Raw genomic sequence first — 13,554 nt, forward strand, 5'->3', positions numbered from 1 at the left:
AGAACACAAAGAGCCACGACAATCGTGGATCATGAGCTCCCTGCAGCAGGCTCACGGTCAGCCTACCTGCACATTGAGTCCCTTGTGCCTGCAACAGGAACTGGTATGTGATCTCCCCCTTTAACTCAGCCCCTGAGAAGTTCTGCCTTCTTGTTCATCGGAAGAGAGCAGCAGGCAGCCAGCCAAGGGTCACCCCATCATACCCACAGTGTCATTCATCCCCTACACATTCACATATTGGGAACAACAGGTCATGCCAGCTAGAAATGAAGTAAGTCCACATTTTAACAGTGAGTACATTTATTGAGGTGTTTGAAGTTCTGCACTCCATTGAACACTGTTCATAATTTAAAGGCAAGAGCAAAACACTGTGACAGGCTCCAACTGGGATATTAAAAAAAACTCACAAAGTCATGTCACTTAAGAAATACAGTTAAATTGTTCAATCATTTTGGTCTTCATCCCAGTCTTTCTTTCCTGATGGAGGTTTTGGGCCACCAGCTGGTTTTGCCATAATAATCTTGAAGAGAATAGAGAAGTAGAAAAAGCTAATGTTAAAATCAGACTTGTACCCTTCTTCTACAGCCGCACGATGCTGACTGCTAGCATTCACTACATTCATGCAGCTTTCCTACTCTGAACCCAAGCCAGTGAATATCTATCTCATTGAGATATTAACAACTTTTTCTTTTTTTTCTTGAGAATGGTAGAGGCTGAGCCCTGATACAGTAAAAAAAGGCATTTTACCTGATTTTTACATGCAAAGTAGGATTTCAGTTAGTCTACAGAAAGTGAGTGCTTAAATATGCCAACAGCAGACTAGTTAACAGGGTGCACATTACAGAAAGGATTACCAAGCTACTGTTCTCAATTATTGTCTCTAAGTATCACACCTTAAAATCATGAAGTCCATCAGTCCTACCACGTTAAAGCTCATTCTCTGCCCTGACTACACAGACAAGTAAGGTAAACCTGAACTTGCACTTGCACATCATCCCTTCCGTGAAAATTTGGATTCAGGAGCAGAATCCATTTGCAAAGGGCACAAATACAGGATGTAGCAACCAGCACACAGCAGAAGACAGCAGTGTTATGTGTTCTCAAGGAGCATACAATCTGCCATGTGCTTGTCAATGAACTCATGCATGCACTCACAGATACCTCTCTGCTAGAGACACAGAGCTTACTGCACTCTAGTTTTCAGGCTCGTCTTTCCAGTCATCCTTATCCCAATGTCCTTGTTGCTTAGGGGCTTTTGGACCGCCTGCTGTTTTTGCCATAATAATCTACAAAAATTTTACATGCAAATTCATTTTTGCTGAAGTTTCATAAAATAATTTAAGATTTTTATCCTCACGACTGTAACCTCTCTTTTTCCTAAAAATTGGATTTTCATGTAAAAATGTATGCGAGAAGGTCTCTTCTACTAAAGCTTGCTCCTACAGAAGTTGGGGTAGCTCTCTGGATACAAATATAAACTGTCTTCAAAGTACCAACAAAATCTTTAAAAAAAATATCCCAACAAACATTAATAGTACTGCTATAGAAGCAGCCACATTCCAGATTACAAGCTCTTGAAAAAACGCCTTCCTGGCTTCCAGAAATGAACAAACCACATTCTCCAGTAGCATTATGTTTACACCTTGCATTTGCAGGAGATTCCACTTATTTGCATGAGGGTTAAGCCAGGTTTTAATTCAGCACCCAAATGCACATGAACTTACCTGATCAACCCTTAGGACAGTTACTGCTGCATTTGTAGCTAGCTTGATACCCCAGAATTTTCCAAGATACGTGTCTAACACACCAGCTTCCAACATGTCCTTCACTGCAGCAGCTTCGGCCTGTCAGATGGGGAAAAAACATTATTCAAAACTTTCTCAGGCTTTCACCTAGCAAGGTGGTATCACTTTTCCAGTCTCATCTTCTCCCTTTAGAAAACTTTCATTCCTAATCCATTAGCAGGAAGAGGAAGACCTACAGCCTGTCACATTAGTTCAGTGACAGTATCCCCCTCCACCTCTGACATAAGGCCATCATACTATACTGAACTGAACTGTCTGCTGATAAAAGAACATTTAAGGATTTCAGATCCAAAAAGTTATTATTCTAGACTGTGCAACACAGAGCTCCCAACAATTTAAAATAATCTATAAATACTTCATACTGACAGAAGTACTATTAAGTATAACCCTGCACTGCAGGGCAACAAGTAACATCAGAGATTATTTACCTCAATATCAAATCCAACATTCTTCTTCCCTTCCTGATGCATGGCATAAAGCTTGGAGATGACCTCATTAGCTTTTACCCCAGAGTTTTCTGCCAGTGCTCGAGGAATGGCTTCAAATGCCTCAGCAAACTTCTTGATGGCATATTGGTCAAGCCCAGGACAAGTCTAAAATGAAGATGAAAACCATGTCAGCATTTCAAAAACTGTAAGATAGGGAGGCATTTCCCCCCACACTTGTTATTACCCAAATATGTATGTTGGTATGACATAATACTTGTGGTTTTTTGTAAGAACGTGTGTGTGAAGATGAAAAGCCAAGAAGCCTGTTTGCCATACCTCTCCATAAGATGTGATCTGCTTGGCTAATTCAATCTCTGTCGCACCACCTCCAGGAACAAGACGTTTATCCTGTGGAAAGACCACACCAAAACACAATGTTTTGCTTAAAACATTCATTACTTCTTATTTTTTTTAGGATTTTTCTTGTCTATCAAGAATGCAACAGAACTTTATTCCACACAGACTTACTAAGAATCCACTTCAGAACAAACATGCATTTAAGGGAAATCTACCAGAATTTACTCATTCATTCCAATGCCTTTCAAGAAAAACAGCTTCTTTTGTAAAAACCAAAATAATAATGCAGTAGGATTTGTGTCTTGGCTTTTAAAAAAAAAAAAATTCAACTCCTGGTTAACTGCAACGGCATTCCTAGATTTTTTCATTTTTTCCACTATTTTGGTGGGAAATATCATACAGGAAACCAATCTACTGCACACGAAGTTTAATGTGTCAACAGGTATTACAAGGTGTTGGGACTTTTGTTTTCTTGCATTTTAAATTAAGCATTTTGTACATCCTTTGGCAAACCAGAATTTACTTATTAACTCTGGTCTCTTAGCCCTCAAAGTAATCATCATAAACCTTAAAACAGGACAACTCCTGGAGACAATCATAAATGCACAGCATTTCTGTACTCAAAATCAATATCCATGTCTTGGTATGTAGAGGATATTGAGATTCTAACAGTTTTAGCAATTTTTGCATGCTGTTTTCCAAGTCAATACAGGAACATTTATTTTTGTATTAAAAAAAATTGAAATAATAAGACCATATAAATTGCTCCCACAAAAAAAATCCTGTGTAAAACCGAGTTCCTCCATCCATAAAAACCTACCTGTATTATCTGGAGGAAGCATGAATGAACTAGAAACTGAGTCTGCAACCAATCACTTTCTCCTGATCCCAAGTGACAAAGCTATCTAGCTTTTCTTCTGTGCCTGGTTTCCAAGGAACATTACAAAACATTCAGGGAGTAAGTCAAGAAAGAGCTGACTGTCTTTAAAAAGTGGTAAAGGTAATCCACCTCCAAGCACTCGCTCAATTACTGGAAAACTGAGTGCAGTCCATGCTAAACACCACCTTCTATGTAGCCCATGTTCACAACAACAGCCATCTTCCCTCCACAGCCCTCCACAGCTCAGTACTACACAGCCACCTCTCCAGCTCCAGAAGGCACCTAAGCAGATTAGTATCTACAGCCTCTGGTAGCAAATGAGCACAGAGCAGGCTCAAGACTTGCCTCAAAATGATCCACTTCTCACTTTTGATAACTCAAGTGTTCTCATTACTCACCCTTGTGAGTACTTTGAAAGTATTGACACCATCATCCACGGCTCTCTCTATATCATCCATCAGATTGTCTGTAGATCCACGAATGAGGATAGTAGAAATGGCTCCATCCTCCTTTTCTGTTCAGAGACATGCATTACTGCATTAATTAATTAATCTTATATCCAAAACACATACAAACACACTTTAGAACAGCAGTGTCAGCAATTCTACAAAACATACATACCATGCTTAAACACCACAACCTGTGTATCCCCAACCTCCGATAAATACACACTACTGCAGTGACCCATTTCTTCAAGAGTAGGGGGAGTCTAGAAAAAAAAACACGAGTTAAGAACTGAACCTGCTCATCAGTTCTCATCCTCCTGCACCTCATTTGGGAAGTACATACCAGTCTGGGTAGGGCTGTTGCACCAACAGTTTTGCACAGTCTTCTCAGATCCCACTTGGAGTTCAACCTTTAAAAAGAAGTTTCCGTAACAATGTTAACACATGCAAAAGTATTGTCTTAACTTGGCAAGTACATTTCATAAATCTGGTAGTCCAAATGTTTTCATGCTCTCCCAGCACTTACCTTACTAACATAAGATTGTACTTGTTGGCATAATGAAGAGCCATATCTGCCACTTTGCCACCTGTTACTACTACGTTTGCACCACTATCAGCAATAGCCTTGACTTGCAAATCCATTAGATTTTCTTCTCCTTTACTGAAATTCATTAGTTCTTCAGCATTCTTTATTAGGACGGTGCCCTAGTAAAACACATGCACTGTTAAAATTCAGCATTAAACCACACACCTACAAGATTCTGACAAACCATTTTGCCACCCAGCCTATCTGTAAACCTTAAGTCATCCTGTTTTGTAATACTGACACACTCCCCAAGCAACAGGATAAAACAAGAGAGAAAAAAAAAAAAGGAAATCACCAGGCAATTCTAGACAACCTCGGGGTTCAGAAATTCAAGGTGTAGCTTGGCTCAAATAACCCAAAAAAACCAACACCATTTCCCCTATCTCAAAAACCCTGTGAAACAGTCAAGGTTCAGAACTTTTCTATACTAAGAAAATCAATATTCACCAAAATATCTCAATCACCAAGTGTCAAGAATATTTATAGCTAAGTCTAAAAATAAGAACACATATGCATAAATAGAGATGTAACTTATTTTGAGCTATAACATACCTTAGTTTCAGTTATCATACCATCAAAAGGGCAGGAATACACAGCTATTTTTGCATCTTTGACAGAAGTAACATCTCCTTCAGTTTCTTTTTTAAAAACCATGCCATGCAGTACTGAGGAAGCAGAAATACCAGCACCCTGAAAGGAAATAAATAGAATCTGAGACTTTTTACAAGGGCAAGTAGTGATGGGACAAGGGAGAATGGTTTTTCACTGAAAAAAAAAGTAAGTTTAGATTAAATATCAGGAAAAAATTCTTCCCTGTGAGGGTGGTGAGGCCCTGGCTGCCCAGAGAAACTGCGGCTGCCCCATCCCTGGAAGGGTTAAAGGCCAGGTTGGACAGAGCTTGGAGCAACCTGGTCTAGTGAAAGATGTCCCTGCCCATGGTAAGGGGCTGGAACTGGAACTGGGTGATCTTTAAGACACATTCCAGCCCAAACCAAACTGTTCTTTGATTCTGTGAATGGGGGAACATTGTATTACTGACCATTTATGGTCAAAAACTGCACTACTCTGCCTGAAAAGCAGACCTTAAAATCATTTGGATGTAACACCCTAAGTATAAGACTTCAGCTCATTCAGCAACAACAAACACTGTCTAAGAGGTTCCCATTTTAGATTACTTCCAGTATTAATGATTTTTGTTTCTGAATGCTGCTACTGGGCACTAAACAAGAGAAAGACTAATTTCCAAAAGTTAGTACACCTGCCACAACAAAACCAGAAAAGACTCTGGAAATTCAAAGATTAACCCTCATTACACTATTTACCTTAATAATTACAACAAAGCCATCTACTTCAAACTTACCACAATTTTGCACACTCTGATATTATCAACATTGAAATGACCAGAATCAGGAAGAATAGAAACTGGGGAAAAAAAAGAAGAAAAATAATGAATATGTCTTGCCTAACAAATAAAGTAGAACAATGACACCACAAATAATGCCTGGAATTTTTCTGAACTATTTAATTTCAGTAGTTTGAGATGTCTGCCTAAATTCAAGACAATCATAACCTGCTAATAACTGGCATAAAGAGACATTTTGTTTTTACAAAGTAATAATCAGAAAGAAGCATTTATTCAGGCTGCTCAGTTAATTAAGTTCAAATATGCACTCACACAGGTAAAGTCAAGAGGTAAGTCTAACCCAGAGTATTTAGAGAAATCACTGGAATTAAAAATGCAAGTTTTATCCCAGAAATCTAAAGGGATAACAACTCAACAGAACTACAGTCTTACTTCCATTGTTCTGTGGCTGCAACTAAAAACAGCTTATGTGAAGCATAATATGACATCCTTATGATCATAAAAAGAGGGAGAAAGATGGATTTCTGCACTAAAAAGACTTGAAAGCTATTTCTAGAAATGCCTAGTAGGAAAGGCAAACCTTTTCTGAGCTACAACACCAATGAAGAGTTCAACATGAGGAAGATTACCCTCACTTCAGAGGTAAAGCGTTCCATCCAATCCAACCTGCTAAACTAACCATCCTTCCTATCTTATAGGAAGATGTAAGGACCATAACCAAACCAACTCTCAGAGTTTTTTAGCTGTGTGCCCATACCTATTCCAGCCCCACTTACCACAGGCCTGAGCGATAAGCTTTGCCAAGAACCGTTCATTGCCGTATTGTTTGCTCATGACTGAGGTGAACAACAAAGATGCCACTTCCTCAACATCTCGAAGGTTCTTTGCAGAACAGCACACCAAATCTGGAAGAATTTCTAGGGCTTTCTTGCAAGCCTTTTCATATCCTTCAATCACCTGTGTAGCAAACAGTAAATAGTCACTACAAGAATTCATACTGCTTTTAATGGCTTTTCAAATAGCCACAAAATATTAACAGATGCAAAAGTTTACAAGGGAAGCAAGCAATCACAAGCAGCAGAACACATGGTTCCCTTTCAAACACCTTTATCTAAAATAGGTGGGAAGAAAGCAGATGATTTCACAGTATTATGACCCAAGAACACTGATCAGCAGCAATCTGGATTCAAGCTCTGTGAACTGTAATGAGAATATAACTTGCCTCTGAGACAGACAACCCCATCCTCAGAAGGTCTTCTGCTAACTCCAAAAGAACTCCAGCAAAAACAAGGACAAAATTTGTTCCATCTCCAACCTCTTGTTCCTGCATGTGTGAAGCCATCACAAGCATTTTCGCAGCAGGATGCTGGACCTTTAAAAGAAGATACAGATCTTGGTGACTAACACACTACCTAAGATTGCAGCTTCAGGCATTTTCTATGCATCTTTTTAAGTTCTCTTATTTCAAACTGTACCTAGAGATATAAAGAATGCACAAAATTGGAAAGAAAGCAGCACAGATATTCTTAATTGGCTAACTTCTCTAGTAAGAAAAAGCATAAATATATATTAAAAAAATCAGAGAACTGAACATTGCCACTACAACATACATTAGATATCCCTGACACTGGCTCTGAGCTACTTTCACAGGATGCAGTGGCTTCACAACTGAGTTCTGCAACAGGAGAAGTCTGGAGTTTAGATCTTCAAATTGAATTCATGTGTAACATACAATATATGTGTCTAAACAAGAGTTTCATTTTAAGGGGGGGAGTGGGGGAGGGTTCTGCTTAAAGATTGCACTGCTTCATTTTTCTTTCATATAAATGCAATAAAATGCAATATTCCTGAAGGCTTATACCTGCCATTTTATACCAGAAAGTAACAGGCAAAACGTATCAGATCAGGTCACTAGTATGCAGATGATATTTTTTTAAAAACAGAACTGAGACTTCCACAATTATTCTACTCATATTGAACACCAACATAATGTATTCAGTAAGTAAATACTTCATATTCACATAATCTCTATCACTAAGCACAAAATTCAGGAAAATATTATTCACGTTATGTCACAAATATAAATTTGAGGTCACAGGAACAATTAGGAGAGGAAAGTCTTTTCATGCCTTCACAGTATTCACAGAAGGATGCTACTATAGCCTCAGATTCTTAAATTTAATTGATGGATTCTAAACAGTCAGGAGAACATGGCAAGCAACAACATTGGGAGATTAACTCAACAGCTATGTCATGCAGACTTTTCCAAACCACGGCATTTCTAGACATATCCTCTTTTAAACCTACTGGTTTTGGGGGAAAGTAAGGAATTATTAAGCATTTCCTATAATTATAAATGATGCTTCACAAAAGAATTTATTCTTTACTGTGCACCTCAAATTCAGTGAAAAAAGTAAATGACTTCCAAAGTGACATATGTAAATAACATTTCCTTAGTGACAGTAAGAACCATAACAGCCCACGAGCAGAAACACTGGCTCACAACTGACATCACCTGAAGGAAGACAACTTACCTCTAACTCTCTCAGGATAGTAGCAGCATCATTTGTAACAAAAAGCTTTTCAAGATGATTGATAACCATTTTGTTCATTCCTAAATGGGGAAAAAAAAATCCAATTTATAGAAATAATTCCTCATGCAAACAATATTTTGTGCACGAACAGTGTTTCTTAACTTTCAGGTGTATCTTGCACATTAAAATGGTGAGCTCTGTTTATAATTTAAGAACTTCAAAACATTTTTGTGAAATAATACTTGAAGTGTAGGACATTAAGGAGAAATCAGTAATTTCTGAATAAGCAGTTTTCTGTTCTGAAATACCAGCACATAATTTAATTAAATGATACAGGAGAATATTTTGTTTCCATATATCTGACTGAACAAGATTATTTTCACTATGACTACCTATCATGTTATCATGTTTCCTTTAATTTTTATGCTTTTTCACGTATTTTATACTGTGTTTCAGAGAGAACACAGTAACTGCTACAAAAACCTGGCAAAAGCAGGCACTGAGCATAACTCAAGAGCTGTCAAAACAAAAAATCTGTTTTCTACAGTCACAAAGAAATAGTTACACTTTTGCAGTTTTAGAGAAAGCCCAATGTGTTTCCCCCAGAAACAAACAGCTGCTTCTTTGTCAAGGTATGTTCAGCCTCCAAACATTGCATTTGTCTCAAAAATGCAGCAATAATTTTAGAATTTATTTACCATTTGGTCCATATGCTGTACGGGTGGTTTGAGCAAGTTCTTTACACGCCTGGATGTTTCTATAGACAGCTTCCTCTAGTCCTGAATAATGCTGAAGAGAACAACGACTGATCAGAATTAGGCTAACAAAAAAAAAGTGATGAACTAGTAATTTCTCATCAAAGCAGCATCAATCTACTGAGTCCCTCTAAGTTTTTTTATTAATATACATTTGGTATTTCACATACAGTTTAAACAGACAGCAAACCTTACCCAAAGACAGTAAGAACTACTGCGTACACCTTCTCAACTAGGCACCTCAGCAGGCACAAAAAGCTGCCAAAGAGAAAATCTGAACAGTGACTTGACTTGCAATACAGTTTGCATTCCCTCAGTCTTCCAAAAAAGTTTTGTACCATGCCAAAAATAAACAGAAAACAACCAAGACCCAGCTGGAGAGGGGCAAGGGTTTCTGTACATCGTTCTCTCTCACACTTTGCATGATACAAAAATAATTCAAATCAGTTCTACATTTAAAACATGTGCAGTTTGAAAATTCAGAAGCAGAGTGATTAAACAAAATATCTGTGCTTGAGAAGGTAATCAAGCCTGGCTTCAGTCTGGAAACCTTAAGACAAGATGGGATTCCCAGAAAGGACCTTAAGAAAGAAGAAGCAGGGAAAAAAGTACTGAGCAGCCTGTAAGAGAAGGGAGAAAAGTAGTAATAACCATCTTAGATTGCCAGCTTCCTCCTTGTTTTGCAGAAGACAACTCTTGCTGTTCTGGCCTTGAATTTTCTAACACTGAGGCCACTCTACTTCCTTGTTCTGCCCCTGCCCTGAACGCAGGCCATAATTTGGCTCCAAAAATGATAGAAGGATTCTAAAAAGAAACACAAAGGGCTTTCAGAGCTGCTACCTTCACTCTTCTTTCTATTAAGTAACAGCAAACTGAAAACTTTCCTATTTTCCCTCTTTCTTGGGGAAAGGGACTTTGGACAAGGGTCTGGAGAGACAGGAGAAGGGTCGATGTCTTCACATTGAAAGAGAGTAGGTTTAGATTAAGTGTTAGGAAGCCCCGAAATTCTTCCCTGCAAGGGTTGTGAGGCTCTGGCACGGATTTCCCAGAAAAACTGTAGATGCACAACCCTGGAAATGTCCAAGACCAGATGGGGCTTGGAGCTAAATGATCTTTAAGGTCCCTTCCAATACAAACTCTCCTAATTATTGTATTAATAAAAAAGAAAAAAACCCACACTTGCTTGCTTTCTGCCCACTTTTCAAAGAAAGCTTCTCCTTTATTAACACATATCCTTCAACTCTACCAAAATCTTAATTATGTTAACGTTAAATACAGTGAAGCCGGATTTACTGGCAAGGAAATATATAGAAAACATTTCATTGTTCTTCATCGCTGACAAAGTATCAGAAAAAAAATGAAGCAGAACGACCCGGATACTTCTGAACAGCTTTAACTGCAGGGCCCGGCTGATGTTGCTGCCCAGCCCCTGCGAAGCGGTCCGAACAGCGCGGGCACGAGTGGGGCCCGGGCGCATCCCGGGGCGGCGGGATGCAGCGGCAGGGCCCGGCCCGAGGGCGGGGCGGGGAGCGGGATCCCGGCCCGCAGAGCTTTCTGGAAGCCGCGTGCGCCGGGCGCCGCCCCGCAGAGCCGGGCAGGCCCCGATCCCCGCAGCGCCAAGGCCGCGGAGGGGCCCCGGGCCGGGAGAAGCCCCGGGCCGGGAGAAGCACCGGGCCCCCGCCCCGCGGGACACGTGGTGCCGCCGGGCCCCGCCGGCCTCCCGGGGCTTCTCCCGCACCGCCACCCTGAGACTCCTGCCGCACCCATCCATGCATTTATGCGCGCATCCATCCGAATGCGGTCTCACCTTCGCGCCCTCCTTGAGCATCTGGGCGAAGCCCGGGGCCTTGGGGACGTGCAGCGCCATCTCCGCTCCGCTCCGCTCCGCTCCGGGGCTGCGGCGGCGGGAGCGCGCGGGGCACGGCGGGAGCGCGGCGCCGCGCAGGCGCGGGGCGGGCGGGCCGCGGCCGCGCAGGGCTTGTGCCGCTCCTGAGGCCCCGCGGGCCCTGGCCGGGTTCGCCGCCCGGGGAGCGCCGGGCGGGTGGGTTGGCTCCCTCTTTCTTTCTATGTCCCCTTCAGGAGACCGTCCCCGGCCGTTCCTCGGTACGTTTTGTTGAAGTTCCAGGAACAGTGCAGAGTTTTCATGGCCACTGATGATAAACGTCATAAAACTGAGCCGACTCGTGTCAAGCGTTTCACTTAGTACGTACTTACCCAAATGTAAGCACAATGCACCGATAGGAAAATTAGGTATCATAGAACCACACAGTGATTTGGGTCCTTGAAGGACCTTGAAGCTCATCCATTTTCAGCCCCTGCCATGGGCAGGGACACCTGGCCCTAGGCTGGATTCTTCCAAGCCCCATCCAACCGGGCCTTGGACACTTCCAGGGATGGGGCAGCCACAACTGCTCTGGACAACGTGTGCCAGGGCCTCGCCACCCTCACAGGGAAGGCTTTCTTCCAATACCCAATCTAAATCTCCTTGCTTTCATCTTGAAGCCATTTCCCCTTGTCCTGTTAGTGTCCACAAAAATCAGATTTGTTATTGGTGTGCAACATGCCAATAATTAAACACTCAAGATTGATAATTTATTTCAGAATTGCACAAGCCTGGGTGCTCAATGGTCTTCCACAAATCATTCATGCTAACTATGAAAACTTTTTTCTACAAATACATTTCAGCACACAAAGGAGTTAGTGTTCTTTGGCTGCAAGTTACATAGTTCTCTTATTAATTAGTATCCTGTCTGCTTTTTAAAAATTATTCTTGCTTCTCATGCCAATTAGTCTTTTGAGTCTGTGAATTTCTTGAGCCTGTGAGTCAGTGGTAATGATCTCCTCCTGCCAGATTACCCTTCACCCAGTTCGAGCTGATTTCCACAGAACTGCTGAATTGGCTTTATTAGTTCTTTTTCTGCCAGATATCCTTCTGGCCCATAAAGTCTGCGTTCTTTGTGTCCAGCATCAGGAGGTATCCTTCTTTCCCCTATCCTAAATCTGAAAATGCATTAAAGCATGTCAAACCCTAAACCTTAACAAGGCAATGCTAACAACAAATAATTTGTTTTTCTGACACCACTTAGAACTTGCTTGTTAGCTGCTATCTGTTTCAGGGATTAAATGTCCCTACTTGTTGATTCATCTTGAAAGTATACAAAGACCAAACACGAAGGAATATCCTTTCTTTTGATTATTGTATCTATTCCACTTTTTGAAGAACTGTCACTGCATGCCCTTGTAAATAAGCTCTTTCCCGCCTTCCATGTAGGCTTCCTTCAGGTGCTGGAAGGCTGCAAAGAGGTCAGTCCAAAGCCTTTTCTTTTCCAGGCTGAATCCCAATTCTCTCAGCCTTTCCTCACAGCAGAGTTGCTCCATCCCTTTAATCATCCTGGTGGTCTCCTCTGGACTCACTCCAACAGGTCCCCGTCCTTCCTGTGCGGGAGATCCCAGAGCTGGATGCAGTACAGTCAAGTGCTTGTTACCCAGGGTAATGCCAAATAATATGCTCACTGCAGACATGGTGAAGAGCAGTTTGGAGGCCCACCTTGACACCTCTGCAGGTAGTTGAGGTCCTGCCAGGAGACAGTAGATCTGCTTTAATTTTGACAAGTTTTATTAACTTTGTGCCACACAGAATCAAATACAGCGTTTAAAGACAAGAAGTTCGGGGCCTTAGAAATAATATTGCAGTACCTGAGCCTGTAAGCCAACAGACACTGTTACCCCACCTCTCCAGCAGGCTGCCTGCAAGGTTCATTAAATCATTTGCTATGTGTTGCTTAAGTAACCTCAGAACACAGTTTAATTTTACTGTCCCATAATTCTTGAAATTAAATTGTTTTACCCTGTAAAACAGAGTAACAGTTTTGTACACTGCCTGGAAGTATTAAAAAGAGTAATGATAGAGGGAAACTACATAATTTGCCCTACAAATGAATTTGAAACATTCTGTATGCAGTTTTACCAGAAGTATTTGGAGGTAGATGCCACTTGAAGCAAAGAGGGATCTTACTCAGCCATGTCTGTCATGACCAAAGAGTTTTGGGCATTTCCAAAAAGATTTGCTGGGGAACAACCCCAATTATCCCTCTCTTCTTTTTTTTCAGTGTATCTTGCACCATACTGCAGCAAGGGAAGAAGGAAATACCCATCTTGTTCTAGGGTCAAAATACTTTATAAAGCAATTTCCGCAATCTAATGTTAGCCATGGAGAATAGAGGAAGTGCTTACTTCTAAGTCATCACAGAAAACTTTAGATTCTATAAATTGATGGATGTCTGCTAATTGATGCATACAGCTTGAATAACTCTTTGTACTTTGCCCTAATTCTACAAATCTTTGTCTAAATTTTTCTCCTTATAATCTACATTCTCTCTGTGCCATTGCTGTCTTCTGCT

General features: G+C 41.0%; 1 protein-coding gene across 4 annotated transcripts; it reads right to left on the reverse strand.

The window, feature by feature from the left end:
• Positions 1-282: 282 nt before the first annotated feature.
• On the reverse strand, positions 283-11,100 carry CCT8 (chaperonin containing TCP1 subunit 8). 4 transcript variants are annotated; one of them, XM_041422408.1, is made up of 16 exons: positions 10,962-11,100; positions 9,098-9,188; positions 8,400-8,479; positions 7,088-7,237; positions 6,642-6,822; positions 5,863-5,924; positions 5,055-5,192; positions 4,443-4,621; positions 4,260-4,326; positions 4,092-4,179; positions 3,869-3,984; positions 2,570-2,641; positions 2,234-2,398; positions 1,725-1,844; positions 1,188-1,286; positions 283-520 (listed from the first exon to the last, which is right to left on the reverse strand). In XM_041422408.1, the coding sequence occupies exons 1-15, from the start codon at positions 11,019-11,021 to the stop codon at positions 1,194-1,196; spliced, it is 1,662 nt and encodes a 553-aa protein (XP_041278342.1). In that variant the 5' UTR covers positions 11,022-11,100; the 3' UTR covers positions 283-520; positions 1,188-1,193. The 4 variants fall into 4 exon arrangements, with proteins under 4 accessions (XP_041278342.1, XP_041278339.1, XP_041278343.1 ...); XM_041422405.1 differs by having other exon boundaries at positions 1,162-1,286; XM_041422409.1 differs by having other exon boundaries at positions 1,156-1,286.
• Positions 11,101-13,554: the final 2,454 nt, after the last annotated feature.

Source organism: Onychostruthus taczanowskii, unplaced genomic scaffold (assembly GCF_017590055.1).
Source record: "Onychostruthus taczanowskii isolate IOZ18803 unplaced genomic scaffold, ASM1759005v1 scaffold73, whole genome shotgun sequence".
NCBI classification, from domain to species: domain Eukaryota; kingdom Metazoa; phylum Chordata; class Aves; order Passeriformes; family Passeridae; genus Onychostruthus; species Onychostruthus taczanowskii.

Excerpts from the sequence above, each read along its gene's own strand:
- CCT8 (XM_041422408.1), bottom strand. The coding sequence starts at position 11,021 with ATGGCGCTGCACGTCCCCAAGGCCCCGGGCTTCGCCCAGATGCTCAAG. Across the intron at positions 4,327-4,442 it reads TACAATCTTATGTTAGTAAG|GTTGAACTCCAAGTGGGATC; the intron begins GTAAGTGCTGGG and ends TTCTTTTTAAAG. Across the intron at positions 2,399-2,569 it reads AGATCACATCTTATGGAGAG|ACTTGTCCTGGGCTTGACCA; the intron begins GTATGGCAAACA and ends TCTTCATTTTAG.